Source organism: Erpetoichthys calabaricus, chromosome 13, assembly GCF_900747795.2.
Source record: "Erpetoichthys calabaricus chromosome 13, fErpCal1.3, whole genome shotgun sequence".
NCBI classification, from domain to species: domain Eukaryota; kingdom Metazoa; phylum Chordata; class Cladistia; order Polypteriformes; family Polypteridae; genus Erpetoichthys; species Erpetoichthys calabaricus.
The window spans coordinates 56,956,967-56,981,734 of NC_041406.2; the positions used below are offsets into that span (position 1 = coordinate 56,956,967).

The 24,768-nt window shown below is 34.9% G+C and overlaps 1 protein-coding gene across 6 annotated transcripts in view; it reads right to left on the reverse strand.

The window, feature by feature from the left end:
* LOC114664257 (histone deacetylase 9) overlaps positions 1-24,768 on the reverse strand; it is a 714,055-nt gene that overhangs the window by 60,765 nt on the left and 628,522 nt on the right. For all 6 annotated transcript variants that reach the window (XM_051935474.1, XM_051935473.1, XM_051935477.1 and 3 more), the window contains 2 exons: positions 17,007-17,126; positions 16,619-16,716 (listed from right to left, as the gene is read on the reverse strand). In XM_051935474.1, coding sequence (XP_051791434.1) covers positions 16,619-16,716; positions 17,007-17,126 — 218 coding nt within the window. The remainder of the gene's footprint in view (positions 1-16,618; positions 16,717-17,006; positions 17,127-24,768) is intronic.

The following is a 24,768-nucleotide window of genomic DNA, read 5'->3' on the forward strand; positions in this document are numbered from 1 at the left end:
CAGTGCAGTGGAGAGTAGAGGTGCATCTCAGGACTACAGGACATGACATACTCTGACAGACTCAGAGAAATAAACCTGACAATGTGGGGACCTAAACCAGGTCTTCAAAATCCTCAAAGGCATTGATAAAGCTGATGGAGCAGAACTCTCTCAACTTAACAGTAAATCATGTAAATGAAATTAAGGGGAAGTAGATTTAGGCCTGAAACCAGGAAGCACTCCTTTGCTCAAAGAGTTGTGGAAATCTGGAACAAACTATTGAGATGTGTAATTGAAGGAGAAACTTTGAAAATCTTTAAGAAGTATCTGGATGAGATATTGGGATGGCTTAGCTATTAACTAAACAAACAAGCTTGATGGACTGAATGGTCTCCTCTTGTTTGTCCAAATTTCTTATGTTCTATGTTCTAAAAGACAACTAGCAATTCTGAAAGGGAAAACCTGGATTTAGAAAAATGGAAGGATTATTGAAATACACAATGCAAGTGAAATGTAATATACTGTGGTTCATTAAAGTCTTGATTTAGGTTCAGATATTGATATAGCATGTCAAATCACTGTTCATATAAATCATATTAATGTGTCAGACCATTCTGTGTATTTTACAAGTTAACAGAGTGGTTACAGAGCTCACAGTTCAGGAAACAGAGTTTGAATTCACTGTCCAGTCACTGTCTTTATGAAGTTTGTACATTTTCTTATGTAAAACTATTAGGTGTGGGTCACTCCAAAATGCATAACCACAAAAAGTCTTCTTTGAAAAATTGAAAACAGATTTATCAGATTGCTGCAGTTTTGTGGGCTGTGTTCTCCTTTCCACACTATACTCCACTTTATTATTATTATTATTATTATTATTATAATAGTTTAAATATATATTAATGATTGATTATTATAATAATTATTATTTATATATTACAGATATTATAATGTGTTATAGTCATTGCAATATTGTAATATTACAAAACTGTATTATAAGCATTATACATTGTCAGTTTTTTTTATTTAAAATAACATTTTCGAAAGCAGGACAATACGGTAATATTTTACAACTATATTAGTTATACAACATCATTAAATTTTCCAATCTGATATTACAACTCACCCACTTTAAACTAAATAAGTTAGGAAGTAATGAAAGAGAGAGAAAAACCTTTGATCTAAGCAAGGCTGTGAAGTCGCAGTCAACTGTTTTTTGGTGGATTGGGAGTTGGAGTCACAAAATTCTTATTTGACTCTGACATCAGCAGTTGAGTCTGAAGTCCTAAGTAGGACTACAGCCTTTTCAGTGACACCCTATTAAAACACACCAACATGTCCACTGCAAATAAAATCTGATTTGAAGTGAATTGTGTTTACAAGAATGTTGGTGATATAGCCTTTTATTAATATGTATTTTATAGCCTAGATTTTAGAGTAAATAAAATGTCTCCTTCAAACTATTGTTAAAATTTAATAAATGGTTTGGAAAACTACAATGACCTCAATAGCTACAAAAAAGAGAAAAATATACGAGGAACTTCTTTTGGTCAAGTGAACAAAATGAAAATTACTGAAATGAATTTGTTCTAAGGAAGAGGAATACCTCAGTTAAATCTTCTTTTGTTGTTGCTCTCACATCAGACTTTATGATTCAGAGAAATGGTGTACACTGACGTGTATTAATTGTAAAAATGTTTAAATAAGAACAGTGTTTTGTACAATTCAGAGTATGTAAGTATTGCCTCCTTTACATTTATCTTCACTGTGCAATCAGCTTTAACAATTCCTTTTACTGCCTTCTGCAAGTTTATCTGTGAATGTGAATATTTTAGTTGGTCTGCTTTCAAAGTCTCCTCTAAGTTTATTCAAAGATGCTTTGATTGATCCTGTTCATCTAGTTCCTTTTTGAAATACTGGTCCTCTTCTGTATCTGAAGGTAATGACAGTGATGAGGGAACTACAAATGGTGAGGAGAGGGCGTCTTCCTCCAACATTACACTGTACATTAGGATGGCAATTTAACATAAAGCATTTTTAGTTCTTTGTTGCTGATCATCTGTAAAGGCTACTCAATACAGTGGCTCAATACAAATAGCTGCCAACAGGATGTCATTGTCCATTCAAAGCATTTCCCTGTGAATCATTGACTTCTTTATGCCATCAGCATAAATTTAACTTGCTCTAATATGATTGCATCAGTTGGCATATGCATCCATTTTCATATTAAGTTGTTTAAGAGCATTCTTTTTTCCTTTTTACCTATATCAGTACCAGAACTCTAATACTGCAACTTTTTAAGGAGATGCCAACTTTGTGGACTATTTCCCCATGCAAAGCAAGGAGGTGTGAACAAACTCATAGGAATTACATATTTAACAACCAGTTTTAAAATGCAGTTTTAATAATTTTTGAGGTCATACAAACAGTAAATCTTGTAACTCAGAAATTTTTTTAGAATGAGGGACTGACTACTTGAAAAACTAAATACATTGCTTTTTGTATTCTGCCTTCTTTGCATATTTAGCACACTTAGATGATGTATTTCTAGGTGACACTACAAATTTGATGTTCTTGTTGTGGCACCTTTTCATATTTGCCATATTTGATACCATAGCTTTGCTGATGTTCTTGGAAGTAAACTTTACTTTTTCTAATTTAAAGTAGACTGGTCATTGATGTACAGTGTTCTTTCCCTCAGTCTTTCTCTGTTTCTGACTCTCTATTGTATCTCTCTTTTATGACCCTGGTCTTTGTTCTTCACCTCATATCTCCTTTTGACTCCCGACTCAATGGATTCTCTAGAGGGGCAGAAGAGTACTAAATTTCTGCCAGTCCTTTCTGACCACATCCTTAATAATTTGAACCTCGTCCTAGCGTCCACTGCTTGAGATCCTGTCTTTTGCTATCCCATCATTATCATTACATACGTCAGACAGCCAGTGTCTGATATGTCAGGTTCCCATCACTCATCAAACTTGCCATCCTCTCTTTTCTTGCTAAAATACCAGCGACCCCAGAATTTTCATCTACTCCCAGAAAATGTGAGAAAGAATTAAAATCTTCCTATCAATGTGCTTCTTTCACTTTTTCTCTCGTGGTTAAACACAACTTCACTTCTCACAGATCACACATGGTATGGTCTATGCCCCAGAGTTGTCCCTGTTTCTCCACACCGTGTACAGTTCCTCTTTGTTTTCTTAGCACCACCTGTGTCACCATGGTTGTGATGCTCTTCTGATTTGCTAAGCATCTTATCACTATATTCATCTATATTAGGTAATATACATTAGCTTGTGAAGTTTTCCTCTGATATAATTAACTAGCCCGTCCCCTGGACCTCTACCCGCATAGTAGTGAAACAGGACAGGCTCCCTACTTCTAACATCATGCTTCCCCCTCAGGCAGACAGGACAGACAGATGTTGGATTTTATATAGAGAGAGATGTACTTATGTACGCAAGATGAGTTCAACATACAGGCTGACTTCTGAGTTACTTTTACAATATATACATTTTTTAAAATGATATACATTTTATAAATATGTTTAAGTGTGTGTGTGTGTATTTGTGTATGTATTTATAAAATACTCTCTGGAAATATTGATCATGCTGATTAACTTCAGCTTGCTCTGAAATGATTGCATAAGTTGGCACTTACTGAACATGCTTATGGAGTTCTTCCACAAAGATTTTAATTCTCGTAAGCAGTTTCAATAACAAAATAATACAAGAACCAACCACAGTCTGTTATCGCTGCATCTACACCTAAACTACAGACAAACACACTTTCAATGAAAGAAAATATCACCGTTGTTAGCATGAAAACGGAACGGGACAAATAAATTGTACCTTAGAGACACATAAAGCAAGAGTGCACATTCACCACAGAACTTTTCCCAGACCCTTGATGTAAGATGCTATCCCATCCTTGTAATAACTAGGCATACTAACCCTTTAATTATTCCCTATATAACTAACAATTTTTTTGTAATCTTTTTGGCACCACTTTATGGGTTATTCAAGCAACCTGCTATCACAGTAATGAACAAATGTACTGTGTTTTTATTTTTCTGCAGTTTATCAGGACAGTCTCGAGAGCAGATGTTTTCCATTTAATAATTTGTTGAAGTAAAGGCACAGCCAAGTCAGGCAAGGAGAGGGTCATTAGTGTGTCATGAGTCACTGACTGAGCAATGCAATTCAGTGATTTTTAAATAACTGCAAGCTTTATGCAGGTGCACCTGTGTGTTCAAATATTTAATATACACTATATATACAGTTAAACATATATAAATAAATATAAAACCCAAGTGTTCATCTTAGGTTTGCTAATTGTAGGTGGACAATCCTAAAACGTTCTGGAATAATTTTCAAAGAGCAGATGAATCAAAAGTGAAATCTTTTGACTGACATCAGCAAAGCTTATGTCTGGAGACTTGCTAACAATGCATTCCATACTAAGAACCCCAAACCACTGATGTTATATGATGGTGGTAATGTAATGATCTGTGAATAACAGTGATGTCACATGTCACGCACTTCCAGTTTTCCTCACTAAATAATATTATGGCAACATGCTTACAAAATGGAGACTTCCATAAACATTGAAAATGGAAAAGCAAAATAAATAAAATCAAAATTAAAAATACATGAAAGAAATTAATTCTATAGCTAAAATGTCCATAGTAGAGTGCAAAGAACTCCAGATAAAGTGCTTGGAGAATGTTAATAAAAAAATCAAGGCAAACCTCCCATCATCATACTTTCTACTAATGTTTGGTTTAACCAGTTTTTGAGTCCTGGGGAAGACTGACTTTTTCACAGAGGACACTAAATATTGTGTAACTTTATTTAATGAAAATAAGCTTCAATATCTGATCTGTGTTATTTCTTCATTCTGATTTTGTTTTATAAAATAAAACAATGTAGTAAAATTCAAACCCAAAGTTTTTTTCATCTGCTCTTAGACAGGCAGACAGTAATAAATGGATTTTTCACTCAACCCAGTTTTGCATTTTTCTATTTAAGGTTGCTGAGATAAGGCTTAAATTCTTAAAGTATGCTAGCCAAAAGTGTGTCTGTTATTCACTTTCAAAGTCACCTTCCCCACCCTTAATGGGGAAATAAGCACTGGGGAGATGAAAGTACTAATGTAGAAAAACAGATGGATGAAATATTTTTGAATTTGATATACTTCATTTCCAATCTACTTGTCCTTGTGAGGGTCAATGCGGGGCAGCATACCAAACTGGAAAATATACTCGTAGCAACTTTTTTCAATCTCCTTCGGGTGAGTTCCCTAGTAAGAGGTATAATCCCTTCAACATGCCCTGGGTCTTTCACTGTTTTTCTTTTCTTTTTTTCCAGTGGGCCGTGCCTGGTACAATTCCAGTGAAAGGTACCATGAGGGCATCCCAGCAACATGCACAAATTATATAAATAAGCCATTCTTCACCCAGAGAAGTAATAATTCTTTTGTGAGGTTCTGCTACAATACTGTGCTACTCACCCTATTGTAGACAGTGAGCCCAACACTGAGCCCAAGAAACGACGTTTCATAAATATAGGAGGAACTATTTATTCAATAATATTTCCTTTATGAGCTATTATTTGCATGAAGTATTGAAAGCAATTCCAAGATACAGAACTTCTTAAAGCTTCAAGAAAAAATACAACTAATATACAGTAGAAGCCATATCCTTTAACTATGGCGCACCCAGACTGGAGTAATTTAACTACTACTGTTAGAAAAGCCCTGCATTTTTAGCATTTAAATCAAGGCTGAAGGTTTATTATTTTAGTATAGAATACTCTTCTACTCTTGAGTTGCTACACGTAGGTACTTTTTAATTAACTGCAATAATTGCTTTTGTATTGCTATGTCTAGGTGTTTTCCATTTTCCTTCGTTTCTTGGTTGTGTTAAGCCATATATATCATGGACCTTTCTTCAGATATCTTTTAGTCAAACTAAATTATTGTCTTTTGCTTAAGCAAAATATATTTACATATACATGCTTACAAAAAGTATCCGCTCCCTCAGAAGTTTATCACATCACATTTTACTGTTATGAAAAATTGAATCACAGTGGATTTTTTATTTTTTTTAATTTGATCAACAGAAAATACTTGTTAATGTCAAAATGAAAGCAGATTTTCTGCAAAGTGGTCTAAATTAATTACAAGTATAAAAGTATAAATCTCAGAATAATGAATCTCATAAGCCAGAATTTAGTAGATGCACCTTTGACAGCCTTTCCAGCCTTGAATCTATATGAACAAGTCTCCTTATTAGCTTTTGCATGTCTGCCCCACAATTTTTTTTCCCTTTCTTCTTTACAAAACTGTTCAAGCACTGTCGGGCTGCATGGGGATTGTGAGTGAACAGCTTTTTTCAAAGTGTAGCCTGGAATTCTCAATCGGATTGATATCTGGGCTCTGACAGTTTCAGACCATTAACATTGTTGTTTTGTGTAACCTGAAAGCAAATGTTCTCACAAGATGTAGTTTCCTTCAGACTGCATCAGGTTTTCCTCCAATATTTCCCTGAATTTTGCTGCATTCATTGTACTGTCTAGCTTCACTAGCTTTCCAGGCCCTGCTGCAGAGAAGCATCCCCCCCATCATGATGCTGCCACCACCATATCTCACAGTGGAGATGGTGTATTATTGATAATGTGCAGTGTATGACTTACACCAAAGATGATGTTTAGTCTAATGGCCAAGAAGTTCAATTTTAGACTCATCAAACCAGAAGGGCTTTTCTAGCTGACTTCAGAGTCTCCCATGTGCCATTATGTATGCTGTTTTTTATTGGTGGCTTTCTCTTTGCCACTGGTATCATCTCAGCTGTTGTCTTCATTCTTTCTAATCTTAACTACTTTAGCTTGTAACTCCATCTGGTTAACATAGATCCCTTGGTGGCCCCTCTTATGTGTCGTCTTCTTCTTTCTGTTATCTAGTTTTTGTTGGTGGCCTTCTCTAGGTATATCTACACCTCTGCCATGCTCTTTCTATCTCTTAATGATTGATATAAGTAGACTCCAAGGGATATTCAGTAACGTGTTTATTTTTCTTTCTCCATTACCTAACTTGTGTTTTTAGTCACCTTTTCACAGTTTCTTGAAATGTTCTTTTGTCTTCATTATATAGGTCAGACCACGATACTGACTCAGCACAACGTGGACCTTCCAGATAAGTTGTATTTATACTGCACTCATCTGAAACCCTCTTGAGTACAGACAGGTGTTCTACATTGAACTAATTATGTAACTTCTAAAACCATTGGCTGTGCCACTAATGACTTAGGTGTGTCATACTAAAAGGGGTGAACATGTACGCAATCAATTATTTTGTGTTTATATTTGTCATTCATTAAGACCACTTTGCAGAGATCTGTTTTCACTTTGACAGTAAATCTGCTGTGATTCAATATTGTATAATAATAAAATCAAAAACTTCCATGGGGTGAGAACCTTTATAGGGGCATTATTGCATAATGTGTCCAAGTTTAGGCTTAACTTTGTGCATATGTTGCATTTATTTTATTATATTTGTAATTATTGTATAGTCTGCTGGTCTTATAAGTGGAAGAATAAAATTAATAGAATTTAAAGGAATATTAAATTATTAGGCAAATGTACAGAATTTTTTTCATTATTATATTCTTAACAAAAATATATTTCAAATTTATCAGATGAATACTGAAATTATTGTGATTGACTAGAGTTTGAGATTTTTAATCTGTTCTTCTCAGTTCATGCAAATTTCTAAAATGATTTAATATGACTATGTCTTTAAGTCTGTAAAGTATATTTTTTGCTGATTTGGCAGTGGCCTCTTGTTTTATATTAGGAATGCTCTTTAAATAAATTCATAAAGCAGATTATAGGCATAATACACTTTAACTATCTTGCTTGCACCCAAACATCTGGAATGCTTAACACTCTATTATCGATTGCATATGTGTGGTGACTTCCCAAACTGCTATTTTTATGTTGTATTTACCTTAGTTTCCCTGTAGACATTAAAACAGCAGTACACTTCAGTGAATTATCTCATGGCTGGCTATAAAAAGCTGTCTTATGAGTTCATTCTTGGTGATTTAAAAATGTTTTGGGTATCACACTGTTTGCTTGTGTCCTCTTTTGTTTCATTTTCTTTTGACTTAAATACAGTCTACTGGTAAAGGATTTTTTTGGTGGGGGTGGTGGTGTCATTTAGATCTCCTGTCATCAACATGTAGAAATGAAGAGACTGCTTTCTAAAGAAGTTCTTATGGTGTTAGAGGCAGCATTATCCCACTTGAATTTAGTAATCACTGATACTAACAAGCAATTTGTAGAGACAATTTGGCGGAGTGGTGGCTCTGAGGCTAGGGATCTGCACTGGCAATCGGACGGTTGCTGGTTCAAATCCCGTAAAAATGCTGAAAGGGACACTGCTTTGTTGAGCCCTTGAGCAAGGCCCTTAACCTGCAATTGCTAAGCGCTTTGAGTAGTGAGAAAAGAGCTATATAAATGCAAAAAATTATTATTATTACAATAAAATCTGGAGACATTTTCTATTTTCTTGTTTTATTTAAATATATCATTGTAAATGCAGAGTGTCTGTAAGAGATTAAATGTTCTGTAACATTTTGAAGGTGTTCAAAAAAGACAATGCTTATAAGCTGGATTCAGATAATGAATAAATGGATAGATGTCATATCTAGAAAGGGGTGAGTAGCTATGAAAGACTTGTCTAACAAACCTGGTGAAACAGGTGCCATTTAAACATACTCTTCATCCATACGTCATCAAGCTCAGCATTACGTAGCTCAGAGGTTGCTTCAGCAGCCTTGATGGCAAGGCAGAAATCAATGCTAGGTGATACACCAGTTCACTGCGGTACATATTCACTTATACAGGACTGGTTTAGAGTTGTTAATGAACCTAACACATGTCCTTAGGATATAAGAAGAAAACTAGACTATCCTGCCGACATGTTAGCTTGTAATCTCCAGAAATACATTCTCCAGGACCCGTACACAGCAGTGCTATCCATTCAACCATCAGAATATTTACTCTTTGCAGTGCCACCTGATATGTACAGTGCATCTGAAAGCAAAATATGGAATAAAACAGATCTGTCATGCTCTGTAAGATCTTCTGTTTCTGTAAAAATCCAATGGAGTAGTCTCTGGTAAAGTTACTCTTAAATTCTTTCAGGTCACCTTCCTTGCATAGTTTACAGGTTCTCTTTGTGACCACAAACATTTTCTGTTAGTTCCCTGGCTTCCTCCCACATCCCAAAAGTGTGTGCACTGGATTAATTTGCTTGTTATGTGTGAGTATACCCAGCCTAGCAATGGACAAACACCTCACTCAGATTTGTTTCTTGCTTTATTTTCAAGGCTATTTGAATAGCCATTGGCTTGATTATCTGGAAGAATAGGTGTGTTCAAAAAATGAATGACTTAATCATTTTCATTGCAGCAAAAGCATAAATCGATTCATTCTTAAAAAACGGCACTATGTGAATATTATTATCCTATTAACTGTACAGCAGATACAGAAACAATTGTTAAAGTATAAAATGGTTAGGCTATTGAGAAATATACTGTATATTAAAAGGAAAAGCCAAGGTGAAGCAAAATTAGGAACTTTCTTATTATTTATCCTGGTGGTTGTTGGTATATGGCGGATCACCATAGGAATGGTACTAATCCATAGGAAAAGGAAAATAAATTGTGGTAGCTGAGATTTTTAAACTAGCGACCACAAAGGTTAGCTTTTCAGTGGTCCATTGCCATTAAGTATAACCGCATTTAAAGATTTTCTATATACTAATTCTCATGGAGGAATTTAGTATCTTTCCTCTCTTTGTCTTGCCTTAAATATGAGAACAAGGTATAATGTTCCTATTAATATGTTTTTGAAAGTACAGTTTAAAACCAAATTGTGAAAAGATTATCAATTATAATTGTGATTACTTTAAATAGGGGCATATTCCAACTAAAACTTTGGTGATACACTTTGGTGAATATTATCAGCTATTTTTCATTATTATTGTAATTTTTTGGTATATAAAAAATAATTGGATCCCCACTTTGTGTATGCTTTCACAACTCTAAATTGGATTAGGTGGGCTTGATAATGAATCCATGTATGAATGAATGATTAACCAATAAATATATTCTGTTACAATTCTGAAACGGTATTCTGTTGGCCAGTTTTTCATGCACATTAACAAAAAGGAAGCAGTGCTCAAAATAAAGCTCAAAGAAATTACATATAATGATGTCATTAGCTCTAAAGAATCATTCAGTAAATTCTTTAAGGACACAAAAGAGTAACTTTGATCTTGGGCCCTAAAAATTCCAATAAGTGCATGCAGTGTATACTGCTGAGCATTTTTATTACACCAGCAAAAGACCCCAATGTTCACACTTTGCACAGTATGGCACTGACTACCGTGGTCTGCTTTAATTATACTTCTTTCTGTGAGGATTTTAGAAATGAGCTTATCAGCACAGAATGCAAATACGTTATAAATTATTAGTTTCTTTTTAAAATGTATTACAGTCTCTTAATAGATTAAATGAGTGTCCACAGTGTTATACTGCTAGAGTATGGTAAATGTTCTTTTGGTAAGGAAGACAGAATTGTCGTTGTAAGTTAGTGACAGTAGATCCACTAATCCTGGCACCTGAGAGTGGTGACATGTTGTATGTTGATTAGCACATGCAAGTACGAATTTCACTGTACTGTAATAACATAGAAATGTACATGTTGTTCTCCCTTTTAAGTGAGAAAAGCCTTGTAATCAAGCCTCCCTTGTTTTACTATTTAACCATCCATCCTTCCAATTATTTTTGAACCTGCTTGATCTAGTTACGAGATTCAGAGCCACCCTAGATATCACAGGGTGTAAGTCTGGAGACAAAAATGGCTCACCAATGAGAATCAATTGCAGGAAATAGTTGCAGTACTAGGGTATTGTACCATGTTAGTCATTATGGATGTAGTGAGAAGTTAAGCAAAATGACAATTTTCATTTGCTAACTAGAAAGATTACAATATGCAAGCTTTTGAGGCAACTCAGGCCCCTTACCTGAGGAAGGGGCCTGAGTTGCCTCGAAAGCTTGCATATTGTAATCTTTCCAGTTAGCCAGAACAAGTGTCATTTTGCTTAACTTCTCACTACTGGAAATATTTGTTACTATATCCACAGTCACTCATGCTGGGCCAATTTAGAATCGCCAATCAGCATGAAGCAAACTATAACACAGTTTTAAAGTGTGATATATCCACATGTGCATGTACAAGTTGAGCAGAGTAACATACATCACACTTTGGCAAGTTTGGAACTCTAAGCATATGAACACTTGTCCTCCAAAAACTTTTAAAATGAGAGTTACGCCTCTGGAAACTTGCATATATCAGTTACAGCATATTAGAATGCATGTTTGCACACAGTTGTAATTAAATCGACAACCAAATTACATAGTGCAGAGTCACTGATGTAAAATGATAGTCACTTGAGTAATACGAGGAACAAAAAAAAAAGTGACATCAGAACATCTTAACTTTATGTTTGTGTGTGTGTGTATTTCTATGTAAACCGCGTTGTTTTCTTAATGCCTTGAATATCTCAAAGTGAAACATTTTTGGCTCCCTTAGATGACCTTTACCCCTAGCCCAAAAAAGAGCAGAATGTCGATAGAACATATAATGGCTCCTTTCCTGTGTAGTAAAGTCAGCAATAAAGTCTGGTAATTAATGTAACCAGGGAGACCCAGCCCAGCAGGCCAATGGTGTGGTGAACACTTTTAGAACTTCAAACAATATCAAAGTCATGGAGCCTGAGCCCGGTGCAGCACTGGTTTGAATTAAGACTCACTTCCACACGCACTGTTCAAATCCAAGCTCAGGGAAAAAAAGGCAATGCCTTCTGGTTTTCATTAGAGCCAATTATCTTATCTGTTTCATCTCAAGCCTGACCCTAAGGCTGGCAAGCAGCTAGTCAGAGAGTTTGTGGTTGTTTGAGAAAGCCTGCAGCCAGCCAATGGCCTCAGGACCTGCTAATTAAAACACTGTTGCCCCCTGCCTCTAGTGATTAAATATTTTCATGCTTTTGTAAATAATTTTTCCATTCTTAGCCCTAGGCCTCAAAGGTCCAATATATGCGCAATTTATTTTGTTTGTCAGGGAATTCTTTTAGAAAGTACGCTTACACTAGGGGTTTCTGGTAGCTTTTGTACTTTTTCTTCCATTGACAGCATAGCTAAATTACACCAACACTGTAAAATATCTAATACACCCTATAAAAAAGATTTTTGTAATATAAAGTGCATTTTTATTTTAACTGTACATGCATATTTTGGAGAAGGATACGTGTAAGTTCCACTTTAAAGAGGTAATGTAAAATTTCAATTCTGCACGCCTTTAAGGAATACTCCACCCAATGGCAAGTATTAAATGTTACTTATCTGAATTGGCTTGTAAATGTGGCCAAGAAAAAAAATTTAAGCTCATGTTTTAATACAGAATGGACCTAACAAACCTGATGATTTAATGGAAGTGAGTGGTGACCAATGCTGGACAACAGCAAACAATATCAAAACATCCATGAAAAAAAATCTCATGTTACATTGGTTGCATAATTCACTTCAAACTATCCAGTTATATACTTAAAATGTACAAAATTCATGCATTTTTGCTAAGATATTGTTAAACTGATTCCTCTGGTAAAACAAAAGTAGCCTACAACTAAAAAGTCCTTTCACATGGGTTCACGTTTATCATTTAAGACCAACTGTTGCGTTGGTCACCACCCACTTCCATCAAAAGCATAAACTTTCTTAGGTCCATTCTTCATGAAAATATGAGATTAAAAATGTTCTCAGCCAACACTACAAACCACATGAGAATAGTAACGTTTAAAAAAATATAATTTTTGGGTGAACTATTCCTATAATAGCAACACAAGTATTTTAGTATGGCACAGTGATACGTTTTGCTGTATCACACAACTTGGATTCATATTCCATACTTGACCTCATTCTTTGTGGAATTAAGACATTTTCCCTGTCCAGGTTTTTTTTTTTTTGGTGGGGGTCCTCAGGTTTACCTCTTATACCTTAAACGAGTGTGTATTTGCTTAATTCTAAGCTGGTGTCCTTCTTAGTGAAAGGGCCCTGCAATGCACTAGCATGCTGTCTAACGTCTCCATGCCTTTGGGTTCATTATCAAATGAAGTGTTTAAGACATTAAAATAGACATTAAAATATATATATAAAAAAAACAAGAATTTGGGCAAAATTATATTTAGTGTTTCAGTCTCATTAGTGTAGCTAGCTATGCTGTCCTACTATCTTATTCATTTACTGGTTGTTAAACTTCATAATTAAGTAGTTTGCTTACTCAGTGTGTCATCGTTTCACTGTCAGATGCACTTCTCCTTTATAAATGTAAAATATGGAATGATTTGGATTGTTCCTATCACTCAAAGTGATAGTCAAATGATCGCTCTTGGATATGTATCACAGAAAGTTGTCAAGAGATATTTTACAAGAACATCAATAGACTAAAGGTTAATTTAAATGAATATTGCAGGCATAACGAAATTGAAACACAGTTGAAAGAAAACTGGAACAACTGGATACCCTTTACAATGCAATAATGTCAGAGACATTGTGTTCATTTCTCATTAATGCAACTCAGGGCTTCAGAACGTTAACTACAGGCTAACTGACAACATTTAGTTAAGTACGTCTATTGAGATTTAGTAAAGCGTAAATTAAACAGTTCATAGTTTTATAGGAGGAAGTCTTAAGGTAGGTGATATAAGGTGAATGCTGCTTCTGTCACACTGAAAGCTCCCATGCTCAACTTTAGTAAGAGAGATTTTTCAGCTGTTGTTTGATTCTTTTAAAATATATCTGAATATTCTGTAATTGATTTGCCTGAAAGGAAATGTCATGTGTACCATATGGAGGGACATTCTTTCTTTCTTGTCATAAATTAATGCAGAAGTAAATTAAGATGAGATTCCAGATTCAATATGAATTCAATAAGCACAGATGTATATATTTTTTAATGACATTATAGATGATGAAACATCTTACAGTATATACAGAACGATACTTCAGTTCGTGGGTAAATTAAAAAAAGTAAAACCGAACTCTAGACCTTGTGTCCCTAACTGCATAAGAGCAAGAAAAAGCAATTATACACTTAAATTCATGAAAGTGCACTTTTGTAGCCAAATGTCCAGGGAAGTTTTTATGGGATTATTTCTTCGATTTACAATTAGTTCTGCTGCCAAAATATTTGGTCAAAACTTTTATAGCATTATTAATGTAAAAGTGTTCTGCATGTTTTAGGTTAATTGATTTTATGTTCTTGTAACATGCCTTTTTTCTGCCATATTCATGTTTTGAGTTTATGAGTGTTAAGACAGAAAAATAGAAAAACACCTGTTGTCAGTCAGTTCATTGCATGAGACATGCAGATTTCATGCAGAGATAAAATAATAGCAGTTGTCACTAGCGAGAAATCACTTAAGGCCATGTCCCTCCCCTTTTTACATCATTACACGGAAAGGCTAGCCATGAACACAGGGTCTCTAAGCCATTAAGAAGCAACTAATCCAGTTGTGATAAAAGAACACCTTTGGTTCAGTGGCATACAATGCTGTGCTGTAATACCACAGCCCCAAGTTTAAGTCATACCATTGTGACTGTCTCAGGGAAGATGGGTAGCTGATAGAAAGGTGCCACCCTGAGTAAATTCCTAAGCAGAGACAATGATTCAATGAAAAAACATGAACATGTACATGACAATATACGGAGCTATGAAGACAATATGCCAAATGTTTGTATGAGAAAGCTGAATATTTGTGGAACTGTAACTCTGTGTTAATTAGAATACAAACTACATATGTCTCAGTAGATTAGTTGGTTCTTAGTAAACTTCAGAAATTTCATTTATATGTGACTTTTTTCTAGCAGAACTGTTTGCTATCTGTGTGAAAATAAATGTTATCAGTCCCAACAGACTAGGTCAAAAGGTGTCTCTAATGTGTAGTGTAAAGGTTTAAATGAAATTATAACAATGCAAATGTGCATTAAGAATGAGTTAGCCTTTACAAAAGAATAAATAACAGCACTGTAGGTTCGACTCTCAAAGTGCGATACTTCATACAACATTAAAGCAATATAAAATAAAGACGAATCCAGCCTTAACCTTACCCACTTTTGAAAATGAAGTATAACTAAGAAAAAAACATACTTCTGTGAAAAGAAAGAGCAGTGAATTTTATTTTGTTGAATTTTCTGTGAAATGTTTCCAAAAAAAATTCTTTTCCATTTCAACATATACACAAAGCTCTTGACATTAACCCACCTGATTATTGTCCCTTTTTAAATAACAGATTGTAAACCTCCTACACCTTTCAACAGGTTTTATCTACTGTATTGGCCCACCTCACTGGGACTATGAATCTTGACAATGTCTGTAGAATGACACCAAAGTGACTGCATGGCATATTTGGTAAAACATTGTATTTTTCTTCAATTTAAACTTTCAAGTCCCAGTTTTTTGTTTGATTTTATTTTAAAGTATCTTTATAATAAATTCACTTTTCCCACCAACATTTCTACATCAGCTATAAGGGGAATATAGAAATGCACAATTTGAAAATCTGATCTTCACATTGGTAATTGGACATCTGTAACATTCTGACATAAATAATTTACATTTCACAACCAGTGTATAGGTTTGTTGCATTGGTATGTTTTCCTTTCAACAAACCTATGCTGAGTATTTAAATATTTTCAGTACTGATGGATAGAAAAAAAAGATCTGATTAATTAAATTTAATTTTACTGAATAAATAAGCTTTTGAACTGTTTTAACTGTATGTAGAAAAGAAAGAAAGAACTGCTTCTCACCAGAATTTTAGATTTATCAGAAAAAATAAAGTGTATATTCATCCCTTAATAACATATTGTAGCGATGTCAGGAATAAATTATTATTCTTATTCATCTTTTAAATAATTAATTATGTGTAATTGCTTATTTCTGTCAAGGACTTCAAGGAGCCTTAGCCTTTCCCAGCTTCAGTGGGCTTGGTGTGGGACTCTCACACCCACACTCAGTCATGCTGAGCCAAACTAGAATCACCAATCAGCCTTACAGCATGTTTTTAACTGTGGGAAGAAACCACACTGCCCACATAAAAACCAAATAAGCACAAGGAGCACATGGAAACTCCACACAGAAGGCACACAAGCTGGGAATCAAATCAATGTATAAGCATATGAGGTGGGAGCACTAGCATTGTGTAATCCACAATCATGAGCACAGTTTAGAACATACTTTTTAAATGTTAAGCATCAGAGCATCAATCAGCTAAACATTTTTCCATACTAGGAGGCAATAGAAGTGGTCTATTATTCTGCAAATTACTCTCCAAACATGGTGGCATTATAATGTTGCGTAAGGACTTACAAAGGGAAAAAATGATAAACAAGTAGGCAGTCTTTTTTATTATTTTGATCTAGAAATTCCTTCCACAGTGTGATTCTCATCAATGGCATCACAATAACATCTGAATAAGTGACGGTGACAAAATCTGGCACAATTGCACAAACCTGAAAGCCATGAGGTACTCCACATCTCCCATAGGAGGATCCAATCCACCTGTCCAAGCAATGTTTACATTATAGCCTTCGCCAGGACCACTTCCACACTGAAAAACAGGGAAATACCAGTGCGAAAACAACATGAAATAGTTATGGTTTTGGCAGTGCTCCTCAAATTAAATGCTATGTGATCCTCATCCCCTGGCTTGACAAGAAGTACTCTGGGTTCTGTAAATGTTCCACATTCGGTGGAGAATCCCAGAGGACAATTTCTATAATCGAGTATAATTTAACTTCAGCAGCGAAGGGCTCTGAGAAAATAAGAGGCAATCATGCAATGCAATTTAAGCAGAACAGTTTACAGAAGGAGGCTCTGATCATGAAACTAAAAACTCACTTCATCTGGGGCACCACTGCCAGGGAAGAAGTTCCCTTCATCATACCGGTGAAGGGAAATATATAAAACGCTGGAATCCCGAAAAAAAGCTTGCTGTGTACCGTTGCCATGGTGAACATCCTAAAGAAAACAAATGGCAAATATAATAACATTTAGTTTGATCAAGTAGACGTTTCTCTTCCATGCCAACATCCCAACCCCTAAAATCACCACCCCCTCAACTCCACCACACACACATACACACAAGCACACACATGCACACGCACACACGCATACATACAAGCACACACACCAATCTCTTCTCCCTACCCCCATTACTTCCTGAATGTTTCTGGGCAAATTACTCCTTAATGTGCTCATTTTTTAAACTGGCTTCTAAAAATCAGGAAACCACAGCTAACATACCCCAGAGACCCCAGATGAGCAGTCATTGAGAAATCCCAGTCTTTTCTCTTACAATTAGATATTTATACACCAGCTCTTTGTACTGTGAGCCTTACTGATGGAATCTAGCATCCTGTTTTATGGTGGAATTTTATGACTTATTAACTGCCAACAGTTCATAACCCCTCAGGCTCAATTAACTTGGATTTCTTGCCCCCTGAAGAAATGCAAATGTTTCAACTGCAGGGTGCATATTTTACTATTAATGCTTTAGACAAAAATTTGAGTTTCTGTGCAAAGGGCAAAGTACTCTCATGGTTGAAAAGTGTAAAAAAGAAATATGAACATGAATTTTTCTTTCCCCTAATCCTATCTATATACTGTATACATATAGAAAAACATAAGGTTCATCTATTGTATATAAAACAGTCCTTTGTCAACTAAAGAGTACACCCATACAAACATTCTCAAACTCATTTAATTCACTTATGGACCACTATATCGTGACAGCACTGGATACAAAGTGGGATACAGCCCAATTAGTCTAACCTGCATGTTTTTGGAAATATTTAAAGAAAAGGGGAGTATCCAGAAGAAAACCACCACAGACACAGGGAGAACGTTCACGCTCCATGCAAAAATGGGCTGTGGGATTCATATGCTGGAGGCTTGATCTGTCAGGCAACAGTTCTAACTACTGCACTCTTATTTCAGGCAGCTAAGACATGGTTTCATTACTTTTTTTCAGCTTACAGCTCTCCGTAGTAGAATGGGAAACATCAGGGGAATATTAAAATGATCTTTATATGTAAATCTAGAACATGAATATTTTCTACTTGGAAGACATTTTTTTAACTAAACATAGTCAGATACTCAAGTTAAACAGTAAACCAAAGTTAAAGACTGAATGGAAATCATCATGGCTTCTGTTCCATTTATTAAGCCACTAGAGTGCACTGCCTATCCTTTTGTTTATATTCAGCAGGTGTATTACTATGATCACATCCCTAATAAGTGAATAGTGGGTAATTCTGAGGAAAGCGAAATATTACATTTTATTTTTGTCACTACTCCTTTAAAATGCTAACATTTAACTAATAAAGAATATAACAAAGGGTAACATTATCAATCCCAACTCTTTTCAAGTGTAGCTCCTGGCTGGTGGTACAAGCTGCCTACTTCAGTCCGAACTGCTGACTTTCTCAATGTGGTTAAGAAGATTTTGAAGACTATTTTGTTTGGCGAATTTCTATCGACCTGATGTTAGGTTTTGTAACCTACAATAGGAATTATATTTTGTTTTTGAGCACTTCACTTGTGATGATCAATTTTGTACCTACTGTATGTCCTGCAACAGTTGTTTCCCACACAAACCCCATGCTGGTGTTTACTAATTTATGTTTATCTCCTTTGTAAGACAATTTGGACAATAAAAGTAAATGTAAATTATCACTTCACTATGCTTGGTCTCCAGGCCTAATTCGGATTTCACAGTTTTCTCTGTGTTCTTATAGGAATCCTCAATAAGAAGCTGTATCTTTATAATGTTCAAAGACATGCAAAAAAGTCAGAAGGAGACTCAAGTTTGCTCTGCCATAAGTGTGCATGTAATTGTAGTACTCATCGATAACTGATGGGATTTTTCTGAACTCAGTATTAATGCTACTATTAATTCAAACACATGATAGTTGTTACTAAGTTTTATGTACTCACATTGGGCTACAAGCATCAAGAAAACCTATACATTTAATATGTAAGGAAATTGAACAGTAGTTGACTTGAAACTTGGACCAATAGGCATATTTTCAATCAAGTCGGTGAAGGTTTAAATAATTATTATTTATTTTAATTATTAATAATTAAATGCAACTAGCCTGAAATATGGTTGGATGCAATGCTTTTCAATACTGTTTGAATTTGTGCCAGAAATTCTTGATGGGTAGCTTGATATAATTTTTTAGGTATTATATGCTTGATGTCATGTTTGGAATAAAGTACTTGTTTGTTTAAGATTACATTTGATCATATATCAGTTATTGCTGTTGGTTAAATTGCTCTCCTAGATACACCAATGCCTGGAACTCTGTCGGTGTTAGTTATTTATTACCAACCCAGAACATAATGAGATCTTCTTCATATCATACTACATTATCGGTTTACCGTACATGGATCTGTGGATGGTGTTAAAAAAGGTATTGTATGAAAGATTGAAAATAAAATGAGTACTCAAAGAGTTAGACAAGTAGCTGATTTCATCTTGAGAAGCATATGATACTTCAAGACGAGACCACCAAATTATCAAGCTAATTAAAAAAGCAGGCTAACTTATGGTATGTACTCTCAACCCAGTAGAGGCAGTAGTGTAGGAGAGAATGAAGGCAAAACTGATGGACATCATGAACAATGCCACACATCCTCTCTCTGACATACTAATTCTGAGTACTTTCAGGGAACAAATTATATTAGTAACAGCATGTAAGAAAACGCTATACCAATGATAATCCGCCATTATAATTCCTCACTGGGACTGGGACTGGGACTGCAATTTTTATCTTTTATCTTTGGCCAAGTCTTTCTGTAATTCTGTGTATTAGTTTGATATAATATGCATGTATTTATTTATTCACTTACTTTTTGAGCTTCTGTAAAAAGTCAAATTTTCCTCTTGGGACAAATAAAATGATGTCTCTCTATATATTCATCTATCAATCATATGTTTCATATAGGACTAATCATTATCCATATCTAGGTAGTGTAGTGATAAACCTAATCAAATAAATGATGAGGTTAATTGATCATTATGATATAATTTATCAGATTGTAGGGTTGTCTTTAACCTAGCATATAGTTCATAACAGCATGATAATAAAATTCAAAGCAAGATAATTAAAAGTGATAAATCACAGAGGAATGCTATAACATAAGTTACAAATGTCTATATGAAAAGGAATCAACTGAAAATACCTTACATAAGAACAGATAGGCATTATAAGTTGATAAAAGCACCAGTCAGACAGTATCAACAGTAGGTACTAAGTAAAGAAGAGTTAGTATGAAGCACAGCTATGAAACTGTGAAAAGGTGCTTTTTTAAGAGCAATTTAAATGTTCACAAAGATGGGATATTGCAGACAAAACTGGAGCAGAAGCAACACAGATTAAAGTAACGTATCATCATACCATCTACAAGACTCAGTGTTGTTACCCCAGACCAATCTTATATTTGATGCTTCTGCAAGAACATATAGGCTTAAGTAAATCTCACTTAACACCCCCATTGCCAAAGCTCACCTTACATACATCATAAATACACCCCACTTTCAGAAGTGAGTAGAATAATCATTGGAAATTAACTCTTAGTACAACTTTGTCTCAACATTTATTCCAACATTTCAATATTAAGTTTTATGATGTTCCTGCTTTCAAATGTAGGAATTAATGAAATATCAATGTATGACTGAAATCTGAGTGTGTTATCTGGATGTCACTGTCTAATAGGATTGCACAATAGTAATCTGCTCCTTGCCTGTGTGTCCTGTCTTGAAGATCAGTACTTAATGACCTGCTTTGTCTTGTCTCATGTATGTATGAAAGCAGGTGGCAAGAACTGGGTGTTTGGTGTCTTTACAAATTTTAATTTTCCTTGAGTATGTGAGAGTCAGAATACTATTAACAGTATGGGAAAGCAATGATGTTTATATTACATTTAGTTCATTCTGAAAATGAAAATGTTCATGCAAAAATACAAATGATCGAATTTAAGAACATAAAGATGTAAAAACTATTTTGTGGTCCTGACAGAAGCCCTGATGTTACAAAGACACAATATGTCCCCTTTATAAAGCATCACCTAAGAGTTTTGTATTATGGCCATGGAATTATATTAAAAGATACAATAAATACAGTATGTGGAAAGATGATATGAAGTTAGTAATGACAAAAAGTAGTCCAGGTTGTTGAAATTAACAGATTTGTAAATCACTGTTGCTGAGATGGTTGAACAGTAATTTATTAATTGTTTTTTATTCTTTGAAAACATTGGTAATAGTATTTTCAACTTTGATAATTGAGAGAAATGACTGCAAGTGCAATTAATAAACAATATAATACACATGCAGCTTTTTTTTAGCTAGATATGAATAACCTGGCGACTTAATAGAGAGTTAGTAAATTTAATGGTGTAGCACACAGACACATAACAGCCCCACAAAGATCTCATAACTTTTTGATCCAGTAACTTTTTGAGTTACTTTGCAGGCAGGTATCATTTTTAAAGGGCAGTTTTTAGATATTTTGTCCATCTAGCTTTAGGATAGCATCAATGATTTTTGCATAAATGGTGAATTAAATTTCTATCTTTTTGCAAATTGATGTGTGTGAATAACTTGTAATGAAGTGACAATCAGTTTTCTCTCACAAATCTGCAACACAGAAATGCTAACCACTGCACCACCAATAAAATGCAACGTAATCTGGTCAAGATTTGACTTTTCATCCCTTTCAATATGAACACACCTAATGCAAATGCTGTTATTTAGCAATCTGACAGAGTCATTTGGCTCAGTGTGATCTCTTTTACAAACCAGAATAACTCATTGTTCATTAATTTTTCACATGTTCTTCACTGCAGTAATTACTTTCGGTTATGTATTGTATTTGTTCATTAAATATGTATTTCAGTGGAATCACGTGAACAGTACATTTTGTGCATTATTAAAGGCTTCAGTAATTACAGCATTTATTAATGACGTGAAAGTTAACTAGGAACACCTATCTTTTAGTGTATTGTACGTGCGTTCAAAACATCATGAATTTTTTTCTGGCATGGATTCTACAAAATCCTTGATGTGTTGTTCAGGAATATTGTATGCCATTCAGGAATGATTGCATTTGACTGTTGCTACAAAATGTTCAGCTGAAAAGTTCTGCTAAGAACAGCCTTTTCCATCTCTTCCCAAAAGTGCTTGGGACATAATGCATTATCACATCGTAACTGTCCAAGCAATTGTGTATAACGTGTAGCCATGAAGGGATGGACTTCATCGGAAATGATTTTTAAATATGCTGTGCTGTTCAGACATTCCTCAGTAGGTATTGGGAGCCCTAATGTGTGCCAGAAAAATGTTCCCCACATCATCCTACTGCCGCTACCAGACAGTGGACGCCAAACAGGATGGTTCCATGGACACATGTTGTTGGTTGCATATTCTGATTTATCCTCCAGCATGCAAAACGACCTGGATATGTCTGATGGAGCAATTATTTCTGATCTGATCTGATAAGTGGTGCATTCTAAGATGACATTCTGCACACCAATGTGGAACATGGAAGTAATTTTCCAGACTGTGTCCTGTCTGCTTTCTTGTAAAATGTTTGACATTCTTGATCCACAAGCTGTTTTTCTCCACAGGATCTCCTATTTTTTGTTTTTCACAACATTCTCAGTTATTTTTTTAAATGAATTTGCACAAAAATCATATGATGACAGTCATTTGTAAATTATTAGAATCCACACTCCTACTGTTAACTATTATGCCAAGTTCAAATAATAATAATAATACATTTTATTTATATAGCACCTTTCCCATGTTCATGGCACTTCACAGATTAAGAAAGAATGACAGGGTATACAGTATATAGCATTGTACTAAACCAAACAAATAAATAAAGAAGAGTAAGATAGTAATTCAGAGAAAAGCCTAACAGACAACATAGTTGATGGTCTAGCACACACATACAGGTTACATAAGCATCTTGACATAGAGGTAAACTGAAAGAAGGGTGATAAAGTCAGGTAGAGCTAAAAGCCTTTCTGAACAGATGAGTTTTGAGTTGTTTTTTTAAAAGAATTCATGGAGTCAGCTGATCTAATTAATTTCGGTAGGTCATTCCAGAGTCTGGGTACTATACAGCTGAAGGCCCTGTCACCCATGGAGTGTAGATTAGTGTGGGGTGCAACAAGATTGCCAGAATCAGAGGATCTTAGTGGGCGGACAGGCACATAGTGATGGAGAAGGTCACTGATGTAGTTTGGCACAAGGTCGTTTAAGGCTTTGTAGGTTACTAGTAGAATTTTATATTCAATTCTGTAAGACACAGGGAGCCAGTGAAGGTGAAGCAGAATGGGTGTGATGTGCTTGCTGCTGTGGTTCGAGTAAGGACTCTTGCAGCCGAGTTTTGAATAAGCTGGAGCTGTGACATAAGATTAGAAGGGGCACCTGCCAGTAGGGAATTACAATAATCGATGTGGGATGTGATAGTCACCAAGTCACCAAGCTCACTAGTTTTGCCCATTCTGCTGCTCAATTGAACACCAACTGATGTTGAAAACAGTGGTCTGTCTAATTTATATAAAACATGGCTATCAAGTGACATATTATGAGCTGGAAGTAGATTTTTGTGAGTTTTGGGGGATGCATCTAATAAACTGGCAACTCATTTTTATGAAACAAGCTATTTACAAAACAGAGTCAAGGTAGTATTTCAGAATATTGAACAGTAATATATTAATTTTAGATTGTAGCTATAATTGACATATAGATTGAAGCTGCAAACATCTCTTGAATGCTAAATGATATTTTAATTAACAATATTTAAAATATCTGTCCAGCACATATCAATAAAACATAAAATACCATATCCAAAACTTCACATTTTTAATTAAAAACTTTAATTATCTTCTTGAAGGCAATCAATTGTTTCTTCTTTCCATTTGTTTAATCTTCAGAGGTCTCTGTTCTTAAAGTTACTCATCAAATGTTCTCTTTTATTACAAAACTAACCCATATGTTAATCAGATTCTCTCAAATTTAAACACGGTGGGAAAAAAAGAATCTTCCAAATTATTGTATTCTTATTTCAAAGGCTTTGATATAAGGGACTGCTAAGTGTGTGTGTGTGTGTGTGTGTGTGTGTGTGTGTGCATGTGTCTGGTCTTTTTTTGCCATTTTTTCTTTTTGTTCCATGCACAAATTGTTTAATTTATGTTGAATGATATAAGTTGTTTGAAAGTGATCAGCAGGACACAGTTTGATGGGAAGTTTTATTGGACTATCGTGTTCTCTTTGAGAAATTGTATCGCACTAGTCTCTAAATCTTTTATCACTTGTGAAAATAAATAAATAAATAAATAAATGATTCCAGATGTAACTGATTAGAGGCTAATGCCAGGGTTCATTTCCTGTCTATGCTCTGTCAAGGGGCCTAGAACACCACCTCAGGAACAATTGGCAAAATAAAAATTGTTCTCATTAATCAATATGCAAGTTTCTTCAGGTGTCTAAGTGGTGATTTTTAACTTTGCTGGGGTTTGTTGTAAAACAAAATGATAATATACACATTCCCCTTTTTTGATTCTGGTCTAAGTCATCATTTTTCAG